General features: G+C 46.3%; 1 protein-coding gene across 1 annotated transcript; it reads left to right on the top strand.

The window, feature by feature from the left end:
- The first annotated feature begins 7307 nt into the window (after positions 1-7307).
- Positions 7308-20933, top strand: PIWIL1 (piwi like RNA-mediated gene silencing 1). Its single transcript, XM_040080917.1, has 21 exons — positions 7308-7433; positions 8070-8147; positions 8734-8908; positions 9201-9326; positions 9741-9955; positions 10378-10499; positions 11111-11191; positions 11651-11848; positions 12197-12308; positions 13174-13291; positions 13908-14025; positions 14181-14295; positions 14748-14935; positions 15447-15519; positions 15848-16048; positions 16141-16244; positions 16731-16801; positions 17296-17449; positions 18242-18367; positions 18794-18941; positions 19578-20933. Exons 2-21 carry the CDS (start codon positions 8073-8075, stop codon positions 19692-19694), a joined length of 2637 nt encoding a protein of 878 aa, XP_039936851.1. The 5' UTR covers positions 7308-7433; positions 8070-8072; the 3' UTR covers positions 19695-20933.
- The last annotated feature ends 41 nt before the right edge of the window (positions 20934-20974 follow it).

Below are 20974 nucleotides of genomic sequence, written 5' to 3'. Positions count from 1 at the left end.
CAAGCATCACAAACTCTGCCCTGAGTTTGGGCTCTCAGTGCAATAAAGGTGCCTGGGACTGGACTGAGTTCCCCTGCACAGTAAATGAGACTCAGGCATCCCAGACTGGCCAGTCTAACACCCTGCAGGACTGGAATCCTCTGCTCCATCCCATTCCTGGAGGGATCCAGGCTGGCACTGCCAGGGTGGCTCTGCAGAGCACAGCAGCTGCTGAGCCCGCGCTGCTCAGCCCAGGGGCTGCACGAGGCTCCAGCCCTGCTTCCACCACGCTCAAAAATGATTTCCTGCCCTTATTCAGGGCTTCAAGAGCCTACTGTCATCCACTTGGACTCCACTTGAACCCTCTCTCAAGCGAATGCCCTGCAGCTCTTGTCTTCAAACAGTGGTGTCCATCCTTTTTGATCATCCGAGTCATGCAGATTTTCAAAGGCAGAGCTGATGCTCACGGCCCCTCTTCTGTCCTGCTTTCTGATTCTTGACTGGACTCGCTGTGCATTCAGTTCACAAGTCATTCATGCAAATAAGGCACTGCATACTCAAAAGACATCCGAGATGAGGAGTAGACTGCCCCTGTTGGAATAATAGCTGAGATCAGACTGCCCCTATTGGAATAATTCACACAGCCCATGGATCTTTTGCTTAAGCTAAGTTCGAGAGCATACAAAAACTTGCTTGTCAGCAGGCAAATATTTTAACTGTGACCACAGCTGATTCTGGACTCTGGCTGCCACTCATTCCTGCTTACTCTGCTCTCCAAGGGTCTGTCCATACCATGCCCACATTGTCCTGGATGTACCCACAGACCTCGTGCATCCAGCTTGGAGAGACTTGCTGACTCCCAAGCAGCCTCTGGTGCAAAGAGCCTGTGGAGTTTTGTCAAGACAGTTTTTGTGCTGGAAAAGTACAGAAGAGTAACCTGGAGTGCCTGAGGAAATCTGTTATCAAAAAGTTCAGTGCATTTGAAATTAGCCACCATCAAATAGAGAGCAAATGAGCAGGGGATTCCAGCATCAGCTGGGTACTCAGCTAAGGGCAGTATGAGATGACAAATGTGACCTCAAGTCTGGACAGACAAATATAGGAGGAAGAAATAAGAAACTTTTGAGTGTCTTTGACACACTGCAGCAAAGCCTCTGAAAGTATGAGCCCTCAAAGGAAGTCCAGGGAGCATCCATCAGCCTGGAATCCCACAGGAATGAGGGGGGGCAGTCGAGAATTCAGTGTTCAACCCTGTCTTGGTGTCATTGCAGTGGGGAACTCACAAGTATCTGAACTAAAGCTGCTGCTTTTGCAGGCAGCCTGGGACAGGCTGCACTGTGACAGCGCACACACACACAGAGCATACACAAAAACACACAGAGCACACACAAAAACACACAGAGCACACACAAAAACACACAGAGCACACACAGAGCACACACACACAGAGCACACACAGAGCTCGCACACACAGAGTTCACACACACAGAGCACACACAGAGCTCACACACACAGAGCACACACAGAGCTCACACACACAGAGCATACACAGAGCACACACACACAGAGCACACACACACACAAAAACACACACACAGAGCACACACACACAGAAACACAAACACAGAGCACACACAAAAACACACAGAGCACACACAAAGCACACACAGAGCACACACAGAGCACACACAGAGCTCACACACACAGAGCACACACAGAACACACACAAAAACACACAGAGCACACACAGAGCACACACAGAGCACACACAAAGCACACACAGAGCTCACAAACACAGAGCATACACAGAGCACACACACACACACAAAAACACACACACAGAGCACACACACACACAGAGCACACACACACAGAGTGCGATAAAATGTTGAGGTTGAACGAGCTGCTATGGAAACAGAGTAGAGGCTGTGTGGTTTGGAGGGTGCAGGTAACCAGGTGCACAGAGCGTGCAGAAACGTGTCTGACTCCGAGCCGTGCTCTTCCACCCTTCTCAGCCTGCACCCCACGCTTTAGGGAGCCAGGAGCAGAGTGCTTCTGCTAACACTTTACTACTGCTCTGAGGAATTCACCCTGCCTTCTGTAACTCAGGATATCCCTCCTGGATTTGTGCTCTTGCTTCTCACGGGTGTGTGCTTGTCAGATACCCAAGAGCTCGCCCCATCTTTCAGAAGCAATTCGGGGAATACTGAGCCTGTGAATTCCCGTGCTGAGGCAGGCTCTGGGTGTGAGCACAAAGCTGTGCCTGCGCTGGGTGCCCGTGTCACTGACAGCAGCACGGTCCGTGCACAGCCCCAGTGCCACCGGGCCGCTCATTGGCATGCACGGCACTGACAGGGGCTTCCATGAAAACATTTCAAAAATGATTTTGCAACTTAAGAAAACATACTTCAGCAATTACCATTTCCTTTACCATGAAACCAAATTCACTGTACATTACAGCTTTAAAGCTGAGATCTAAGGTTCAGATCAACTCTTTAATCCTGACTGTGGCTTCGGGTACTTCCTGATATTTATGAGAAATGCTCCAGGCCTGCAGCTGGGCTTTGAACAAAAAAATAATGAACTTCGTTGACCGTGAACAAAGTTCTACACTATTTTAAAGAAAGTTAAGCTCTGACATTTTTAAATCCAACATTAAATCACATAACCCAAATTCTCTGCATAATTCAGGAATGTTCACAGCAATAAAAAGACAATTAGATCAAACTGGGTTGCTAAATGAACTGAAATCAATCTATCTAAACCTGAGAATTCTTGTTAGCCTCTCTCCTGAAATACTCCCAATTTACTATATAATATCTGAATCAAAACACTCTTCTACTCCGAAATACTCCATACACTAACTCTCCATCTCCTTGCACTAATTAAAAATACAGGTAATAAAGGATATCTTACAGAATACACACCTCACAGAATTTAATAGTATTTACTGAATATGGCTCACAAATCTAATTACAGTATTAACTTCTGGAGGCCCTGTTCCTGTCTGTATAATGTGATCTCTCCATTTAATGCAGCTGTTATTGAGAACTTACGCCAAATCACTTCTTGCTCACTTCACGCAGGATTTGCACACAAACGAAATGTCAGCTAGGCCTGATGTGAACTTTTAATGGGCAGAAATTAACAGAAGGTACCAATTTGATAGAACATGGGTAATTTCAGCAGGGGGATGACGGTGTTTTCAGGAGTAGAGGGCAGAGGGTGACAGAGCAGGGCTGGCAGTGAGCAGTGAGGAGTGCAGGGATCAGACATCCGTGAGCAAGGAGCACACAGCCCCAAACCAGGCTGCCTCTGGTAGCACAGAGCATATCGGTGTCAGGGGGAACAGGAGAAACTCCTACACCTGCTCCAGGAACACAGCAGGGCATGTTCTAAGAGAACAGACACAGAGAATAAGGGCTCAGACAAAAGGAGTAAGAACCTGAATGAAAAAATCAGAAATTAAGCATGAAAAAAGTAGACTAGGGAACAGCAGGGAAATACAAAGTTGGCACATTGATTTTCCCTCTTCTTGAGAGAAAGTACTTCCATGATATTTGTTATTCAGTTGTGTATTATCTCCTTAGTGGCAATTTTTTTTTTTCCTCTTCTGCCACATGCCTTTAGCTTTTTGTTTTGGGGTGTAGATGCTGCCCTACCTGTCCCCCACCCTCCAGCCAGGGCAGTAAATCAGGCTCCCCTGTGCAGGCACACCAATTCCTCTGTCCCAGGCTCCATTACCGAGTGTGACCCTCAAAACTCGCACTGGGAAGAAGCAAGGCTCTTAGCTCATGAGACAGTGTTTCGGATACCACATAGCCTTTAACACTTTGCCTCTCTCACTTTATAAAAACACTAACTGAGAATGTAAAAACACTGTGGTCCAGACTCCCAGCTAGTTAACACTTACCACAGAAACATGAATTCCAATGCTTGTTTTTGAGAAATTCCCATTTGAAAATTCCTTAACAAATATTTAATGAGATTCAGGAGCAACATGCTGGGCTTCTGAGAACTTAACCATGCATGTCAGCTACTGAGTTCTGTTCTGACGGATTCCTTGTTTCCTCTTGCTCCAGCACAGCAAATGATGGGGTTTATTCTTCTGTCTCGAGACAGTGCCTTTTCTGGGGATAGAACCAAGAGAGCTGGTGATATCTGGCCAAGGTGTTACAAGAAACAGATGAAGGTAAGAGTTCAACCTGCATTGGGAGGCCTTTGCAATACACTTAAACACTGCACTAAAGGTAGGGAAGCATTTTCCCCCCCGTGTGCATTGGAGTCACTTATTTATTTACCATGCAGGATCCCAAAGTGCTGCTCACTACACAAGTTAACAGCTGTCTGCTGGTACAGTTCCTGCCTCCTACCTCCTCAGGCATCTTTTTCCTGTTTATACTTGTACATCAAATGGGCCTTTGGAAAAATCCCTGATTTTCTTTTGTTCTGTTTTCTTTGTTCTGTTTCCATGCAGTCTTTTCCCCTTTGGAGATGACATGGATGGGAAATGGCTCATTGTAGCAACAGGAGACAGAAGGCAAAAACAATTGCATCACGGGTAAAGCAAACATCAAAGTGGAGTCCAAGCCAAAGAGCTGGGGAAAAAAATAAAATCATATGTGATATTTTGATGTGTTGAAGTCCAGTTTGGGAGGGTTTGTGGCAACACAAAAAATAAAGTGCAAACGGTAACCATCTTCCAGGCCTTGTTTGTCTTGGTGTTTCTGTGAAGCTGCCTGGGCTAAGGACACGATGGACCTGCTGCCTTTTCCACATCCCCTCTGACTATGAAAATCCTGGATAGAATTGTTTAAAAAAAGCAGGTCTGAAAGACTGTGAACCAAACTGGAACCCATCTTTCACTAAGTACTAATTAACTGTCTGACAGCCCACGTACAAAAATTAGAGTGCTTATTGTTGATGTTTATTTTCACTTTAATAAGGAATTGCTGTAGGTAGCCAGCCTGATTAAGTACTTTTAACAACTCCCTTCTAAAGATAATTGAGTTCTGCAGTGAAATGTAAGGAATTTGGCATAAAAAAACCATTAAGCAGGCAGATACTTTAAATGAATAAACAAACGTAAGTCTTTCCAACACACACATTCTGCTTTCTCATGATTTACATAACGCAAATGACTTTGACAACATCTTTATGTTCTGTTTATCTTAAAATACTGCTGAGCCAAAAAAATCTGCATATTGTGTTTCTGCAGCTTTAAACCTCTGACCTACTAGAGAGTTCTGGAGGCTACAGAGCAATAAAAGTTGCAACTGTGGGTGAAGAGCCCATGGCAAGGAGTAATCACAGCTCTTAAAAGCACTGAACATGCCAGATCTAAGTGTATGCATTGGGTTTGTTAAATATTTATCCAGATTTATATGTGAGTAAATGGAAATCACATGCTAGAAGTACTTCAGCTGTCTTTAAGCAGCAACAACCACACTTCTGTAGTTCAAAAGCTCTTTTTTTAAACTCCTGGAAGAGAATCTGGCTTCCCAAGTGGGTTGCTGTGCTGACATGGTAAGCACAAGAAATCTGGCTTTGAGGACAGACTGACAATATAAGTGAAACAAAAAGAGATTTTCCTATTATTTAAGTATTTATGTTACCAGCGTCACCCACTTCCACCTGGAATAGCAGAGAACAAGGAAAAGGAACCTCGTTTACTGCAGGTACCTCGAAACTTGTAAATGGCCTCACAAGATCAGAGCAGTCTTTCACAAAGGTAAGTATTTATTAGGTAATGTTCTCTCTGTCCCTTGAAGTCAGTGTCTCCAAACCCATCACGGTCATTTAGTCTTTAAGCAAAGGCACACTAGTAAACAGAAAGGGTGCAGGTGAGCCCTGGTGCTATCTGCACATCCTGTTTTTCATGGAAAAGCTTGCTGGAGAGTTAATTCCCACTTCAGACCGCTTCCCCCAAGTCGTAATGTTTGTTAGCTCTGTTGTGAAGTCCAAAATACAAGTTACAATTGCCTGTGAGAGCCATGGCAATAGGGCCAGCCTCAGTACTCAGAAAAAGGTGCTTCTCCCCTGTGTTTGATGGCTGGTCTGCTGGAGGGTGTCCCTCTGTGGAAGGACGGTCTCTCCGGGGGTTTGAAGCGTTGATGCTCCCCCAGGCTGTGTCACATCACTCCTGGTGACAGTTCCACTGCCAGCAGCCTCTGTACTTCCGTGGCAGCAAGGAAGTTATGCTTATTTTTATTTATCATTTAATAAAGTTGAAGTAAAAAACGTGTTTTAATAGATCTTTTAAGGTAAGGGTTGTGTTTCATTGTTTTATAGTTCCATGTCAGTTTGATTAGCCAGTTAAGAAGTCACAATTTCTAAAGACTCGTATGTATTTTATTGCTGGGAGATACAGAGCATTAAACACATGCATGTTATGCGCATTAATTGGAAGCACTTTAAAATCTTGTAAATGTATCAATGGGTTTTCATATACTGTATCTGATTGATTTTAAATTTCCCAAATTATATTAACTTGGTAAATGTAGATCGTGTCAACAGAAGTAATCTCAGGGCTGATAAAAAGGTCACCGGGGAGTTGCTGGAGTGTCTGAGATGCGGGGTCAGCCATGGCTCAAACAAGTGCACAAGCACAGCCCCGGCTTCACCGGCGCCGAGCGGCGCTGCCGTGGAACGGCGACAAGTTCTATTTCTTGTTTGACTGCTCCACCTCCCGGTGAACTGAAATTTACCATCCACGCAACAGGTTGGAAGAGGAGGAAATCACTTTTAGAGGGAACATTCTCCCCGTGTTCCCCCTTGTGACTCCCGGCGCCCACCGTGCAGCGGGGGCACCGCCGAGCCTCAGCCTCGGGCCTCAGCCGAGCGTCCCGGGGAGAAAGAAACCCGGCCAGCACCGGGGCACGGCCGGAGGGTCCGGGGGGAAACCCGGCCAGCACCGGGACACGGCCGGAGGGTCCCCGGAGGAGCCCCCGCCATCCCCGGAGAATCCCCAGGTGATGCTCCCGCCGTCCCCTGAGGATCCCGGTGCGGTCCCCGGGGTCAGCCCCCGCAATCCCCGCCGGGTCTCGGTGCTGTCCCCGCCGTCCCCTGAGGATCCCGGTGCGGTCCCCGGGGGCAGCCCCCGCAATCCCCGCCGGGTCTCGGTGCTGTCCCCGCCGGGTCTCGGTGCTGTCCCCGCCGTCCCCTCAGGGTCTCGGGGCGCTCCCCTCAGGGTAGCACCGCCCTTCGGCTCCCTTCGGCACTCTCCGGCGGCGCTCGGCAGCCAATCGGCGCAGCGGACGCCTTCCCGCCTCACTCGCTGCCGCGTGCCGTGCGGCTCCGTGCTGAGGGCGCGGCGGAGCCAGCGCTGCGCCGGGCCCGGCCTGCGAGAGCGGCGGCGGCCCCAGCGGGGACCGAGCCGTGCGGGGCCTGGGGAGGGCGGCTTGCTGTCCGCAGGGTAGGAGCAGTGTCCCTGTGCGGCCCGACGGCAGGCTGAGGTAAGGCCGAGGGCTGGTGCGTGTGCGCGGGTGCGGGAAAGGGATTTTGGCCCCACAAACCGCTCGAGGCGGGCAGGGAAGCTCGGCCCAGGCCCTCGGGGCCGGGAAGGGTGGCTCTGAGTGCAGAGGATGGGCAGGGCTGGGCAGGACTGTGCAGGCCGCAGGGCCGGCAGGCCCTCCGGAGAAGTGTGCTCTGCTCCTGGTGTACGGTAACAAATGGGGCTGAATCGAATCCCCAGTGAAACTTGAAAGTCGCATCAGAAGGCCCCGGGTCTGCTGAGGCCTGATCCTGCCGTGCTCGTCGATCAGGCTGACTCCAAAGCTTCAGAGTTGTTGCGGCCTGCGGCAGCCCCTGCAAACCTGGCTGGAGGGGCTCCCCTTCCCCGGGGGCTCCCCTCCCCCGGGGGCTCCCCTTCCCCGGGGGCTCCCCTTCCCCGGGGGCTCCCCTTCCCCGGGGCTCCCCTTGCAGCTCTGCCAGCATGGGGATCCCCGAGCAGCGAACCCCGCAGGGACCGGCGTGTTCTACTGCGGGCCAGTGGAAATTAAAGCAGGGTAATAGTGCTGCTCATAATATTTATTGGGACAAGGGTGGGAAGGAGAAGATAGAACACTAATGCTGTAGGTTGCTCATTTTAGAAGATGACAGGAAGAGCTAGAGCCAGAGGAAGACCTCCGAGACAAACACCTGCTCTTCCTGCTGTAGGAGATACACCTGTAAGTTGGTTTTCTTCTTAATGAGTGCAGCCAGGATTTGAGATGTCATACCTAACCTAATTCCTATTTTAGTATCAGGCAGATGCTTTACATGTTATGTGTGTATGCATATATTCTATTGGGTGTACAGTTAATATAGCTCTGCTTTATTAAGGACATTTTATTAAGTTTCCAGTAACATGAAACTCTGAATTGTGGGATTGCTCATGCCTTAAGCTTGCCGTTCTTCCAGCCATGACACTTTTTAATATTATTTATTCCCTAGATACTAAAATTACGAAAGATGTATTTATAGAATAACTAGTCAGTTACTCGTATCAGAGGGACTGTAGAAAATGAGAAGTGCATTCCAAGCTCCTGTTAGAGCCTGGAAAGAGAAGATTTGCATTAGCTATTAGTTAAATGAATAATAACTTAAAAAATTTCCACACTCCAGTAGCTTTGAGTTTCAAGTGTAGAATAATAACTCTGCTCCTTCGTATGGGAGAGGAGGGATTTAAGTGTAGGTAACTCTTGCAGTGGAGTATTAGAATGCTCTCTCCTTGGTGAATGCTCTGCTGAAGTCGCTGTTTGTTCCCACCTGCAGCAGGTTCAGCAGGGTGTGCCTGGCCAGCTGCGCGGCCGGCAGCAGCCGCAGCATCCTCAGCAGCAGCCGCAGCAGCCGCAGCAGTTCCATGTTCCTGCACCTCACTCAGAAGAGCCCGGGGCCCAGGGGCGCCCGCGCGGCTGTGAGACCGTCCTGCAGGAGAGACGGCCAGAAGGTCAGAAAGGCTGGGAAACTCCACAGGAGCGCGTGTTCTGATGAGAACACAATTAAGAGATGCTTTAGACTGTAGTTCTTTTTTTTTCTTTTCAAAAGAGATTTATTACTAAGAATTGAAATATGTTTGCTACATAGCAAAAGCTTAAACGTAATGTTTTGTGAGCACTCTTAAATTGGTCTTAGTGCCTTTTGAGATTTAATTGCATTCTATATTTTTATTTGTTAATATGTGATAGTATATATGTTATTTATTACTTGATTGTGATTCTCCCTCAAATTTTAAACAATAGGATTACAGGTTTCCTCGGGGCTCCAGGATTTGTCTTTAAGAGATAGGGGTGGACGTCGCAGAGATTTCCATGACCTTGGGGTAAATACTCGGCAAGCCATGGTGCATGTTCAAGAATCCAAAACTGGTATGTTTAAATTAGATTCTAGATTTGAAATGAAAGATCGTTTCCTTTATTTCTGCTCTTAGTTTCCCCTAAAGAGCTAAGTAGAGTGTATTTAGGAAAAGATAGTCCTCCTCTTTTCCTCCTCTTTTCCTTCTGATACTAATACTTCAGAGTGTATAGAAAAAGATTAGAAGTTGTTGCTGGTACCTGAAGAGGAACATGGAGAGTTGTGCTGGCAGCTGAAGGCTGAATAGAAAGTTCCAGAGGGCAGATCAGTGTCTGGTGACAGCGAGCTGCAGCTCACCGAGTTAGAGCAGATACAGAACACCACTGACCTCCGATCTTTGTCCGACTGCCATAGCTTAAAAAAATGTCTCAGCACTGTAGAATAACTGTGAAGTGGTAACATTTCATAACTGTTGCCTCTCATTTCAGGTTTTTCAGGAAAAATAATCAAGCTGACCACGAACCACTTCCGTCTGAAGTCGCGCCCGCAATGGGCTCTGTTCCAGTACCACGTGGGCTACAGCCCCGAGATGGAGGCGCGGCGCCTGCGCTCAGCCCTGCTCTTCCAGCACGAGGACACCATTGGGAAGACCCATGCCTTTGATGGGTCAGTGTTATTCCTGCCAAAGAAACTGGAGAATAAGGTACAAAATGAGAACGCGGTTTTATTTTTTAGCGTGACTTGAGTTTTATTCTTGTTTCCTACTAGCCAGAGTTAGGGAACTGATATCCCACAGGCAGTGGGCAGTTTAGTTGGATTGAATATATCAGCATAAGCTAATTTGTTTGTGTGGAGAAATTTGGTAATAAACTTCTGGTTCTAATGCATCATTTCTGCAGGCTAGAATCATCCTCTGCACAGAAGTGATAGCACAGACAGTATTTCTCCTTTAGTTTCCTTTGTACTTACATCTTTCCTACCCTCCTAGTGGGAGGTCGAATCCACATTTCAGTTAATCTTGAATCACTGCTTAGAATAAAAATGGCTAAGTTTGATATTACTGGAGCAAAATCCAGGGACAGCCCTGTTTGCTCTGGTTTTGTTAACCTCATCTCCCTTTCTCAGGTTACTGAACTGTTCAGTAGGACTCGAAATGGGGAGGATGTGAAGATAACAGTCACGCTCACTAATGAGTTGCCACCTACTTCACCTACTTGTCTGCAGTTCTACAACATCATTTTTAGAAGGTTTGCTGTATAAGTTATATCTTTATAAGAAGTAATTCTAAAAACACCTGACTTCAGTTTTTCCATTCCGAGGAATAGGCTACACTAAATTAGTATCATAAATGTAAATTTTTAAGCCTTTCTGGCTACTCTTACTGTGGGGCCAACCACATCTGGCAGTACTGTAACGTGCAGCTGTGTGTATTTCTGGACCATGTTAGTGTGAAAGGAGTTCATGCTGCTGTAGGCACTTGGAACACCCTACCCTCCTTCGTGTGTGTGGGTTTGCCTCTTAAAGCAAATAACAGAGCAGGACACGGGACTGGCAATTTCCTTCTCAGTGTCTGTAGACTTTCCTCTTCACCCGGGTACCTGGACTGTGTGGTTCACCTGAGATGTAGCCTGTTTGGACTGCTGCCTTCAGCTGGTTGTGCAGGGTGGGGTTGGACCTGAACTTCTCACTTGATTGTTGTTAATGTGTCCGTGACCTTTATAAATTGAGATTAACAAGAAGTTCATATTTTACATAGTCAGGTGAGCAATGAGTTTGTGCATAGGGATTGGACTGTGCATGATGTGATGATGATAATAATAGTAATAACACTAAACTACATCCATTTTTCAATTTTTAGGCTTTTGAAGATGCTGAATTTGCAGCAGATTGGACGTAATTATTACAACCCCAGTGATCCAGTCAGCATCCCTAATCACAGGTTAGGCAGAAGTGCTTGGCTTTTGGAGGGGTGCTGGGGCAAGGGTTGCTGGCTGGCGGGGTGTCCTTGTTCCCTGCAGGATCCCTGCTGGGTGCCTGGTGCGCCTGGGGGCCGTGGTGCACTCCCTGCATTAACCTAACCTGTACAGCCTGGCTGATGGCAGGAACTGGGCAGTGTCCTGCTGGATAAACTGCTGGTCTTTTGCTTCTGAAAGTGCCCTGAATGCCTCCAGGCTTTGTCTGTGAGATACTTGATAGCATGAAATGGATTTCTGACTAAAGATAGCTACCTGTGAAATATTTTTGATTTTGTTAACCTTCAAGAGCCTTGTTTGTGTTTGGATAATGGTTTCTTTGTGCCGTCGATGCTCTCTGGTGTCTGTGCAAGTGGGCAGGAACAAGGGGTGACAGTAAAGATGCTGTAAAGCACACTGAGATTCTGTGTGTTCTCCTTTGCCAGGCTGATGGTGTGGCTGGGCTTCACAAGTTCCATCCTGCAGTTCGAGGAGAACATCATGCTGTGTGCAGACGTGAGCCATAAGGTTCTCCGCGGGGAGACAGTGCTGGACACTATGCACAGCCTTCACTCCCAGGTTGGAGAGGAAAGATTTAGAGACGCCTGTGCCAAAGAGCTCATTGGTTTAATTGTTCTCACAAAGTAAGTCTTTCTGCACTCTTGTTGTCTTGGAGAGCTCCTTATGCTCCGTGCCCTGAATATGCATTAAAACATCACAAAGCCTTAAAATGCTGTCACTGTCAAGCTAGCAGACTGATCAAGGTGACAGCATTTGCAAAAGCAGGAAGTGCACACTGGTTTTCTTTTGGTTTTGTTACTGTTCAGCTTTTGGTAGAATTGAGAGCCTATTACAATTGAGAACTAAAAGTTATTATTTCTGGAAGGAGCAAAATTCCAACTTGCATGAGTATTAACTTTGTCATCACACAGTTGTATTTCTTTTCTGTTTGGGTTAAGATGTAAACAAAAAGTGATGAAATGTTTATGTAGGTACAATAACAGAACGTACAGAATTGATGACATCGACTGGGATAACAATCCAAAGGGTACCTTTAGAAAATCAGATGGTTCTGAGATGAGCTTTGTGGAGTACTACAAAAAGGTATAAAAACTTCCCTGTGTTTTATGCTTTAACTTGGAATGTTCAGTCATTGTTACACGTTTACTTAGGATGCGTGGATTTGTAATTCATAGTATTTTTAACGGAATTTTGCTTAAAGGACACTGTGTAATCTGAGATTAGTATCAAACCTGCAGAGCATGGTTTGGTGGGAGTAATCCACCCCAGGGAGTAGCTGGTCAGGCAGAAAGGCCGGGAGGGCTGCACAGATGAGCAAGGAGCTCTTGGGAAAGCTCCCAAAGGGAAGCAGGGACAGGGGGTGCGCAGGAACACAGATACATTGTCACAGCGTGCAGGGCTGAGGTTGGGAAAGCCAAAGCTCCTCTGGAGCTGAGTGTGCGTCAGAGCTTGACCATCGGGGCCTCTCACTGTCAGCTCTTTATGCATACCAGTTTCAGCTGAAACAGGATGGAACTCAAGGTTATGGGAAGGTTACATTTTAGAAACTTCACTTGGCAGGCTTGTTTGATTCTTGTGATTTCTTAAATTAAATTCCTCTGTAGGGCAGGAACTTTGTCCATTGCTGAACTGGAAGGAGCACCCCAATATTGAGTTAGATACCCCAGATGATGATGCCTCAAGCAAGGCACAAGCTTTGTTCCTGTTGTCTCTTACACATCAGTAGTTTGATGGCACCAATGAGACAATAGTGCTTCCCTGCATGGCCTTTTCTGACAGAACCAGATCTGTGCTAATTGAAAAAGGTTGTCGTTGCTTTTGGTTTTGTTAGTTTTAGGAATAATATTTGTTTTCTCAAGTGAGCATTATTACTCCAGAATAATACTGTTTGTTATGAGTAATTTGTTTGTTATGACTAAGTTAACATGCATTCTGTATTTTGATCCAGCAATACAACATAGAAATCAGTGATTGCATGCAGCCTGTCCTGATCAGTCAGATGAAGAGGAGGAAAGGGAACATCCAAGGATCTGTGGCTCTGATTCCAGAGCTGTGCTCCCTAACAGGTACTGTAGTATTTTTCCATATCAAAGCATCTGTCAAACCATAATGCTACTGAATGAGGTATTCTGACAGCAGCTTTCTGCAAAGGTCAGAACTGTTTTGTTTGTATAAAAGTGAGTTCAGGAACACATTTTGTAGCTAAAAGATTGGATATTTAAATGGGAATGGAAAGTTTGAGGGGGTTTGTTTTTGCATAGTGTTTAGGTATGTGTTCAACAACAGCACTCTGATAACTTGTAGAGAGTTCTGATGGTAGAACTTCTGTTGAAAAAGAACAATTTACTAGAAATTTATGATAATTTTGTAAGATACATAAATTCACATTTTGCTCCGAGATACTCACTTTGCACTAGCAGTACCTGTCCATCTCAGCGCCATTTTGTTTTGATTTGAAGAGCTGCAATGCCTTGTGGGGTTTCCTCTCAAGTGCCAAAATCCAGGATTTTTTTCCTATGCCAGTGGGGGTGTATGTACAGGAAGCAACTGAAAACTTGGGCAACTACTGCTTCTACTTCCTGAGTCTGCAGGACATGCATCACCAACCTGCACAGGCTGCAGGTTTACTTGTCATAGTCCCTAGTCTTAACTTTGACTCAGAAGAGGCTTTGCTGTTGGCAGGACTGACTGACAAGATGCGCAGTGATTTCAACATGATGAAAGACTTGGCCATCCACACACGGCTGCCACCTGAGCAGAGGCAGCGCGAGCTGGGGAGGCTTCTGAGCTACATCCAAAAGTATGGCACCTTCACGTCCTCTCTTTCTGTCTCGTGAAAGATTTGTGTATCAAACTTCTGCAACAGAACTTCTGAGATCTTACTAAAAAAACTTCTAAAAAACTCAGCAGGAACAATTTTCTTACGTTTTTAATTCAAATCTTGTTTTTAAACAGAGATGACAATGTTCAGAAGGAGCTCCGAAACTGGGGTTTAAGCTTTGATTATAAATCAGTGTCCTTTACAGGAAGAGTTGTTCAAGGAGAAAAGATCTTTCAATCAGGAGCCATGGTAAATAATAAATCAACTTCTAAAATCTTCTGGGTGTTCCACTGATGAAACAAGTTCTTAAGGAAGGAAATGGTACTTTTTGGTTTATAAGTGAAGGATAAAGAGTGAAAACGTTATACACAAGCCTTTGTCCAAGCAGGAGACTTGCAAATTTCTTAAGCCGTTGCCAGGTTGTGTTTAGAAACCCTTTAATGCACTCCATTACAGTAGCGTTGTCCTTGCAGAGCAGTGCTCCTGGTCAGCTGCACGGACTAGGAGACCAGAGATGTTTCTGATTAGTTTCCATCTATGACAGAGGTACCGAGGCTTGCGGGTGAAAAGCCAGGGGTTGTTTCAGTTGAGTACTAGAACAGGGGCAGTGTATGTTCAGTGCCAGGTAGGATGCCAGTATGAATGCTGTAGGGCTGAACGAGGTCAGAGCTGCCTGTAAAGCCTGAGCTGTGTGCCTGCAGTTCGATTACAACCCTCAGTTTGCTGACTGGACCAAGGAGACGCGGGGCGTGCCCCTGATCCGCGCCATGCCCATGGACAGCTGGCTGCTCATCTACGCCCGCCGCAACCACGACGTGGCCAACACCCTGCTGCAGAGCCTCTTCAAGGTCACCCCGTCCATGGGCATCCACATGAGCAAGCCAAACATGTGAGTGTCTCGTGGGACGGGGGTAGCGTGTCACACAGCCATCGTCTGGGAGATTTGTAGTAAAGCAAAGCTGCTTTCAGTGTGGAGATTGCTCAGTTTTCTCTTGTGACTGATTTTTCTTACTCATACTTCTATTTCTGAGAGTTTTTCACATGCCAGAACTAAGAAGTGTTAGACAGACAGTCATTGAGCAAACCCTTCTCTAAGGAGTGTTTCCTGCTTAGGAAATCAATTGACTTAGGATCGGTTCTGGTTCTGATTTGTTCTCACAAATATCTTCCCTTCAGTACCTGTACTTGCCTTTAGTTTTGAATTTCATTGTGTTTGGAAGCACAAGTTTGGAGGTGATTCCTTTTAACCTTGAGATGTGTGATAGTTGTACGTTTGTTAATAGCTGTAAATGTGACATTTCATTCACTATTGATGCGTAGTGAGCTTTTATGCTTTTGCTGAAGTTTCAATAGCTGTTAGGTGGGTTTTTTCTGTAAGCATTTTCTCTCTTTCTTTTCAGGGTTGAAGTAGATGATAGAACAGAAGCTTATTTAAGGGTTTTACAACAAAGGATTACCCCTGACACAAACATAGTATGTATATGAATCTATTATTTCAAATCATGTTTATCTCTGTAATTGCTGTTTAGTGGGATTTGCTCTCAGAAATACAACTCGGGGCTCCTGAGAATCCACTGCATAGCTGCTCATCCTCCAGTGCAAACCTAGCACTGACCATGGGTATCCTTCTGGAAAAGAGCCTTTGGTTCTCAAGACAGACACTGACCCTTTGCAGTTCTTTCTTTCACTGTGAACATTTGAATATTTCTCTTGAGCCTAACGAGTTTTTCATAAAGAACTTTTTAAGCGCTGTATAATGCTGAGAATGCAGCTCCTTACAAAGATTCTTTTTTCTTCACAGGTAGTTTGTATTTTGTCTAGTTCCCGAAAGGATAAATATGATGCCATCAAGAAATACTTGTGTACAGACTGCCCCATCCCCAGCCAGTGTGTGCTGGCTCGAACTTTGAGTAAACCACAGACTATCATGACAATAGCAACCAAAATTGCCTTGCAAATGAACTGTAAAATGGGTGGAGAACTCTGGAGCGTTGAGATCCCCGTAAGTAATTCTTGTAATGGTAACTCCCCTTTAGGGTCTCTGTTTAAAAAGCAGGCCCTATATGGATCGTGCTGTGTGCGATTGCTTTGCAGCTGAAGCAGGTGATGATCGTGGGCATTGATTGTTACCATGACACCGTCTCTGGGAAGCAGTCCGTTGCGGGCTTTGTCGCCAGCCTGAATCAAACAATGACTCGGTAAGATCAGGGTGCCAAGGCAAAAAAGCCCCAAACCAATAAAAAAACCCTTTCCTTTGACTGAAGAGCAGCTGCTATGTGATGGTTCATCAGGAAAATTCCAAATTTGTTTGCTGTAATGGCTAGTAAGAAATGTGGATTTTTTCCACTGCGTCCCTTGAAGGAGTGGCCTTGTCCTTTTCCCTTGCTTGAGAGAGGGGTCAGCTGGTGGAGACAGGGCTGGGATGAACAGAGGGCAGCAGGATGACAGGTTCTTTTCCCTTTTGAGTTGACTTGTGTGAAAGGCTTTTCTTGGTTGAGAAGAATGTGAAGTCATGCTATGGCACTTGTACCACAGGAGGAATATTCTCATAGAACCCCAGCTCCTCCTTGGCTGCACTGACCCACAACACCCTTAAGGACTAAGTGGTCATGGGCATTTTAAATTAACTTCATTGCAGTAACCCTGGGAAATGCTTTGAAGGGCTTTCGTTTTGTTCTTCACAGGTGGTTCTCCCGCTGCGTTGTTCAAAGCCGTGGGCAAGAACTTGTGGATGGAATCAAAGCCTGCTTGCAAAGTAAGGGAAGGGAAGGAGTTCTGCTCTTGTGGAGCCAGATCTAAGAACTGACAATTCAGCTTCCTCAAAACTCTCCTCCCCTGCTGCCCTGAGGGGAGGTGTTACCAACCTGCACTTATGAATATTGCTGAAAATGAATAGCATTCTGTGTCAGTCTCTCACTGATTCCCACATTTCTGTACAGCAGTTAAAGACTGCTTAGCTGTGCACTTCCAGGAATGCTTTAAGGGAGTCTGATTTCAAGGAGGGCAGCTCCTGCTCCAGCAGAGCCACTGTGTCCTCGTGTCCTTTCTGTTTGTGAGTGCACAGGCACACCAGAGCTCTTCCTGCAGGTACATTGGTGTAGCATGATGCTGACCCATTTCACGTTACTGAAGGATTGAAGACCTTGGTTTTCCAACTTACTGCTGTATATCCGGGAATAAAAATCCATTTTTGTTTTGGAATGAATTGTCATTACAACTAATGGCTTTTACTCTTCTTTTTTTTTTAAGCTGCTCTAAGGAACTGGTCCAAGTGGAATAAGTGTTTGCCCTCTCGTATTTTTGTGTATCGTGATGGTGTTGGAGATGGACAACTCAATACTTTGGTTAATTATGAAGTGCCTCAATTTCTGGATTGCTTGAAGAGTATTGGTACTGACTACAGGTAAATCTGTTTCCACCAACCTTCTGCTTTACTGCCAGAGAAATAAACACTGGGATACAAAACAAGGCTATGGATGAAGGCTGTGTTGTCTTTCCATCCTTACTGATTTTCACCTGAGCTCAGATATCTGCTTTTCTGATAATTATTTACATGATTTCAGATACTTCACTTGTAATGTGATAGGAAAATTCTTAGTACATGCACCACATGACTGCCATACACATGTGTGCACATCCACTCTTTGGGCATTCTTGATGGATGTGATAATTTACTTCTGTCCCACTGGTTGATCATAGCCTGATTGTTACGTGTTTTTCTTTCCACTCCTTAAAGGAAGTTGTCCAGTCACTTACATTTTCAACATTCTGCTTTGAAACTTACCAACTGCAGTGACTTAATCTGCTCTGAAAAATAAAAATATTTCCTTACACTGCAGGCAGGCAGAGCAATTGAAGTGCTCAGTTCTTCTGTTTAGCTTTTGTTGTTGGCTTTAACAAAAATACCGTTAAGACACAGTATAGGGAGCAGTGGGGTAGAGAGTAGAAATCCAGTCTTTATTTAGAAGATCCCTTTTTGGTCCATTTTCTACTTCTCAGTGAAGTTAAAGGAAAGTTGATTTGGTGAAAAATAATATCAACTAAAAATCTAAAGTTGTGAACAATGTGTTATTTAATCTGAATCAGTGAAGACTTACATGTGAAATGAATGCCTTGGAACTCCAGCAGATCTGCTCCTGAACAGTCAGTGCAGTTTTCCAGGAGAGTATTGTTTTTCCCTTTCCCTTTCTTTTAGCCCAAGACTCACGGTGATTGTGGTGAAGAAACGCGTGGGTGCCAGGTTCTTTGCAGAGGTTGGTGGAGGACTCAGAAACCCGCCCCCCGGGACTGTTGTTGATACCGTGGTGACCAGACCAGAGTGGTGAGTTCCCTGCTCTCGCCAGCAGCCTGCTCAGGAAGGAAACACATCCAGATTACATGCACTGTAGCAACAAGTGTAAAAATCCTTCCCACCCTCGTGTGGCTCAGGGGCTGGAGGAAGTGGGCAGTGTAAGCTGAGCACACGTGCAGAGCGGTTATCGGGAGGAAAACGGGACAGAACAAAGGGTTAAGGTTGTTATCTCAAGACCTGGTCCATACAGTCAGATTATTCGTGCTCCCCCGGGTCTCCTGGCCTTTCAGACACACAGGAAGCTTTTGAGGCCAAAGCCTGGCCATTCTTCTGGGGTTTGCTCAATAAGCATAAAGGGGCTGGAAGAGAACAAGTCAAGTACCTGGGGGCGTGCCTCTTCCTAAGACAAAGAGCCCTTTCTGTAGCAGACCCGTGGGTTTGCTTTTCCTCTGGCAGGTACGATTTCTTCGTGGTGAGCCAGACAGTGAAGAACGGCTGCGTGGCACCCACTCACTACAACGTCATCTACGACACCAGCCAGCTGAAACCAGACCACGTGCAGCGCCTGACCTACAAACTGTGCCACATGTACTACAACTGGTCGGTGAGTGCTCCCTGGCAGCAGCATCCTGCACCTGGGCAGCTCCAGCCTGCAGGAAGGTGCACAGGGCTCCTCAAAGGGCCTGCAAGGATGCCTTGGCACCTGGAGCAGTTTGAGGACTGGGTGGTTTATAGTTACCTGAGCTCTCTGAAGATTACAGCAATCTTTATGCTCCCTAGTAAATACTTGTTATGAGCACTGTTCCCAAATTCTGTGTCAGAAGCAAAATAGAAATAATTTCTTACCTGCAGAAGTAGCTGCTCCTTTATGTGGAGGTGGAACTGTGCTGCTGCATTTCCCTTGAGGCCTCTGGTGCACACCCAGCTCGGCTCGTGCCTGAGCTGTGCCTCAGCTTTGTCACTTTTTAGTCAGAAATAGCAGCTCTGCAAGGCCCGGCACTGGGTGTGTCAGAGGTGTCAGGAGGGCACTGGAGTTGGGAAGTTTGGGGTTTTTTGCATCTGTTCTTCTGTTGTGTTGGGTGTATGTAGTTATTTTCACAAATCAGCACAAACAACAGGGAATACAAATTTTACAAGTATGCAGACTTTGGAGCTCCACGGGTCTTTGTTACACTGACTGCATGCTTATTTAAATTACTTGAAAATAATTGCCTTTTTTTCTTTTTTCCCCTTTCTGCAGGGCATTATCAGAGTACCTGCTCCTTGCCAATATGCTCATAAATTGGCTTTCCTTGTCGGTCAGAGTATTCACAGAGAACCGAACCTGATGCTGTCAGACAGACTGTACTACCTTTGAAGCTGTTACCAGCCAAACATAGAGTGTAGTTCATCTCTAGGGAATGGAGAATTGTCTGGGCTTTTGCTTTGGTTTTGGTTTTTTGTGAGACGTGCACAGGAGATGTGCAGTTGTGGAAATTATTTCTTTTCATTGCACCAGGGAAAAGCTTGAGGTGGCTGATTTGCATTTTGAACAGGTGTCTGATTGCTAGAACAACTACACAAATTTTTATGATTTTTGATGCTTATTTACTAAAGGTTTTCTGTGATTCTTCCCAAAAGTTTATTGGTCGTTCTTATTTACATTTTGAGAAGTCTTACACAGAACTACTTTTGCATGAGAGACAGAGTTATGCAGACCAGAATCCAAACTCTTCCAGCTAGCGCATTACGCTTCTGATTTTCAAAATGCTTCAATATTGTTGACTCCTTGTTTCTCTTGGCTGTTACAGTGAGGGCCAGATTTCTCCTGAATTGTTTCCTACCTTAAAAGGAGGTGACGGGACGCTCTTGCTTACCAAGGCTTTGTTCTAGGCTGTACAGCGACGCAGGACCTCTGGCAGGGCTTTTAACAGCTGTCACCATGAGGGGTTTGCAAACCAGCCACAGACTGTGGTGCTGCCTGGAGGGGCCTGAGGGGCCTTTGTCAGGCTGGGGCAGCTGAGGAGGGCGTGCTGGGTGCCAGCTGCACCCGAGGGCTCGGCCTGCAGCACCCTGGGGAGCCAGGGCTGCACAGCGCTCTGCACAGCAGCACCCCGGGGAGCCAGGGCTGCACCCGAGGGCTCGGCCTGCAGCACCCTGGGGAGCCAGGGCTGTGCTGAGGGCCTGGGCTGAGCCCGTGATGCTGCAGCAGCAGGGACTGACTGTCGTGGGGCTGTGCTTTCGCTCTGGTCAGCGCAGTCACTGCAGGAGGAGCTGCCCTGCTGGGCTGCTCCTGTCTAGCCACAGCCCTAGTGAGAAACAGCTGCCAGCCAGGGATACCAGCGCACTGACAGGTTGGGGGTTTTTGTTTTTGTAGCTCCGGGCAGTGGGGCAGCCTTGGTTTGTTCGTGTCTGAGGTTTGCATTGGTCCCTGTTGTGCAGCCCAGTTTGTCAAACTGACAGCATGTGTGGGGATGGAGGTTGATTGCAGATTTTTGCAGTAGCAGAGTCAAACTACTTACTGCACGTGGAGAAACTCAGATCTTAGTGCTGGTTTTCCTAACCACCCTGTTGTGAACCTTGTTGCTTTTCTTTGTGAGATTTAAATAAAGTTGTTGCTGTAATCTTTGCTCCTTTCAGCCTGTTCTGTGTATTTTG

Source organism: Hirundo rustica, chromosome 17 (genome assembly GCF_015227805.2).
Source record: "Hirundo rustica isolate bHirRus1 chromosome 17, bHirRus1.pri.v3, whole genome shotgun sequence".
Taxonomy (NCBI): domain Eukaryota; kingdom Metazoa; phylum Chordata; class Aves; order Passeriformes; family Hirundinidae; genus Hirundo; species Hirundo rustica.
The sequence above is the reverse complement of the archived record's forward strand: the minus strand, read 5'-3'. Positions and strand labels throughout refer to the sequence as shown.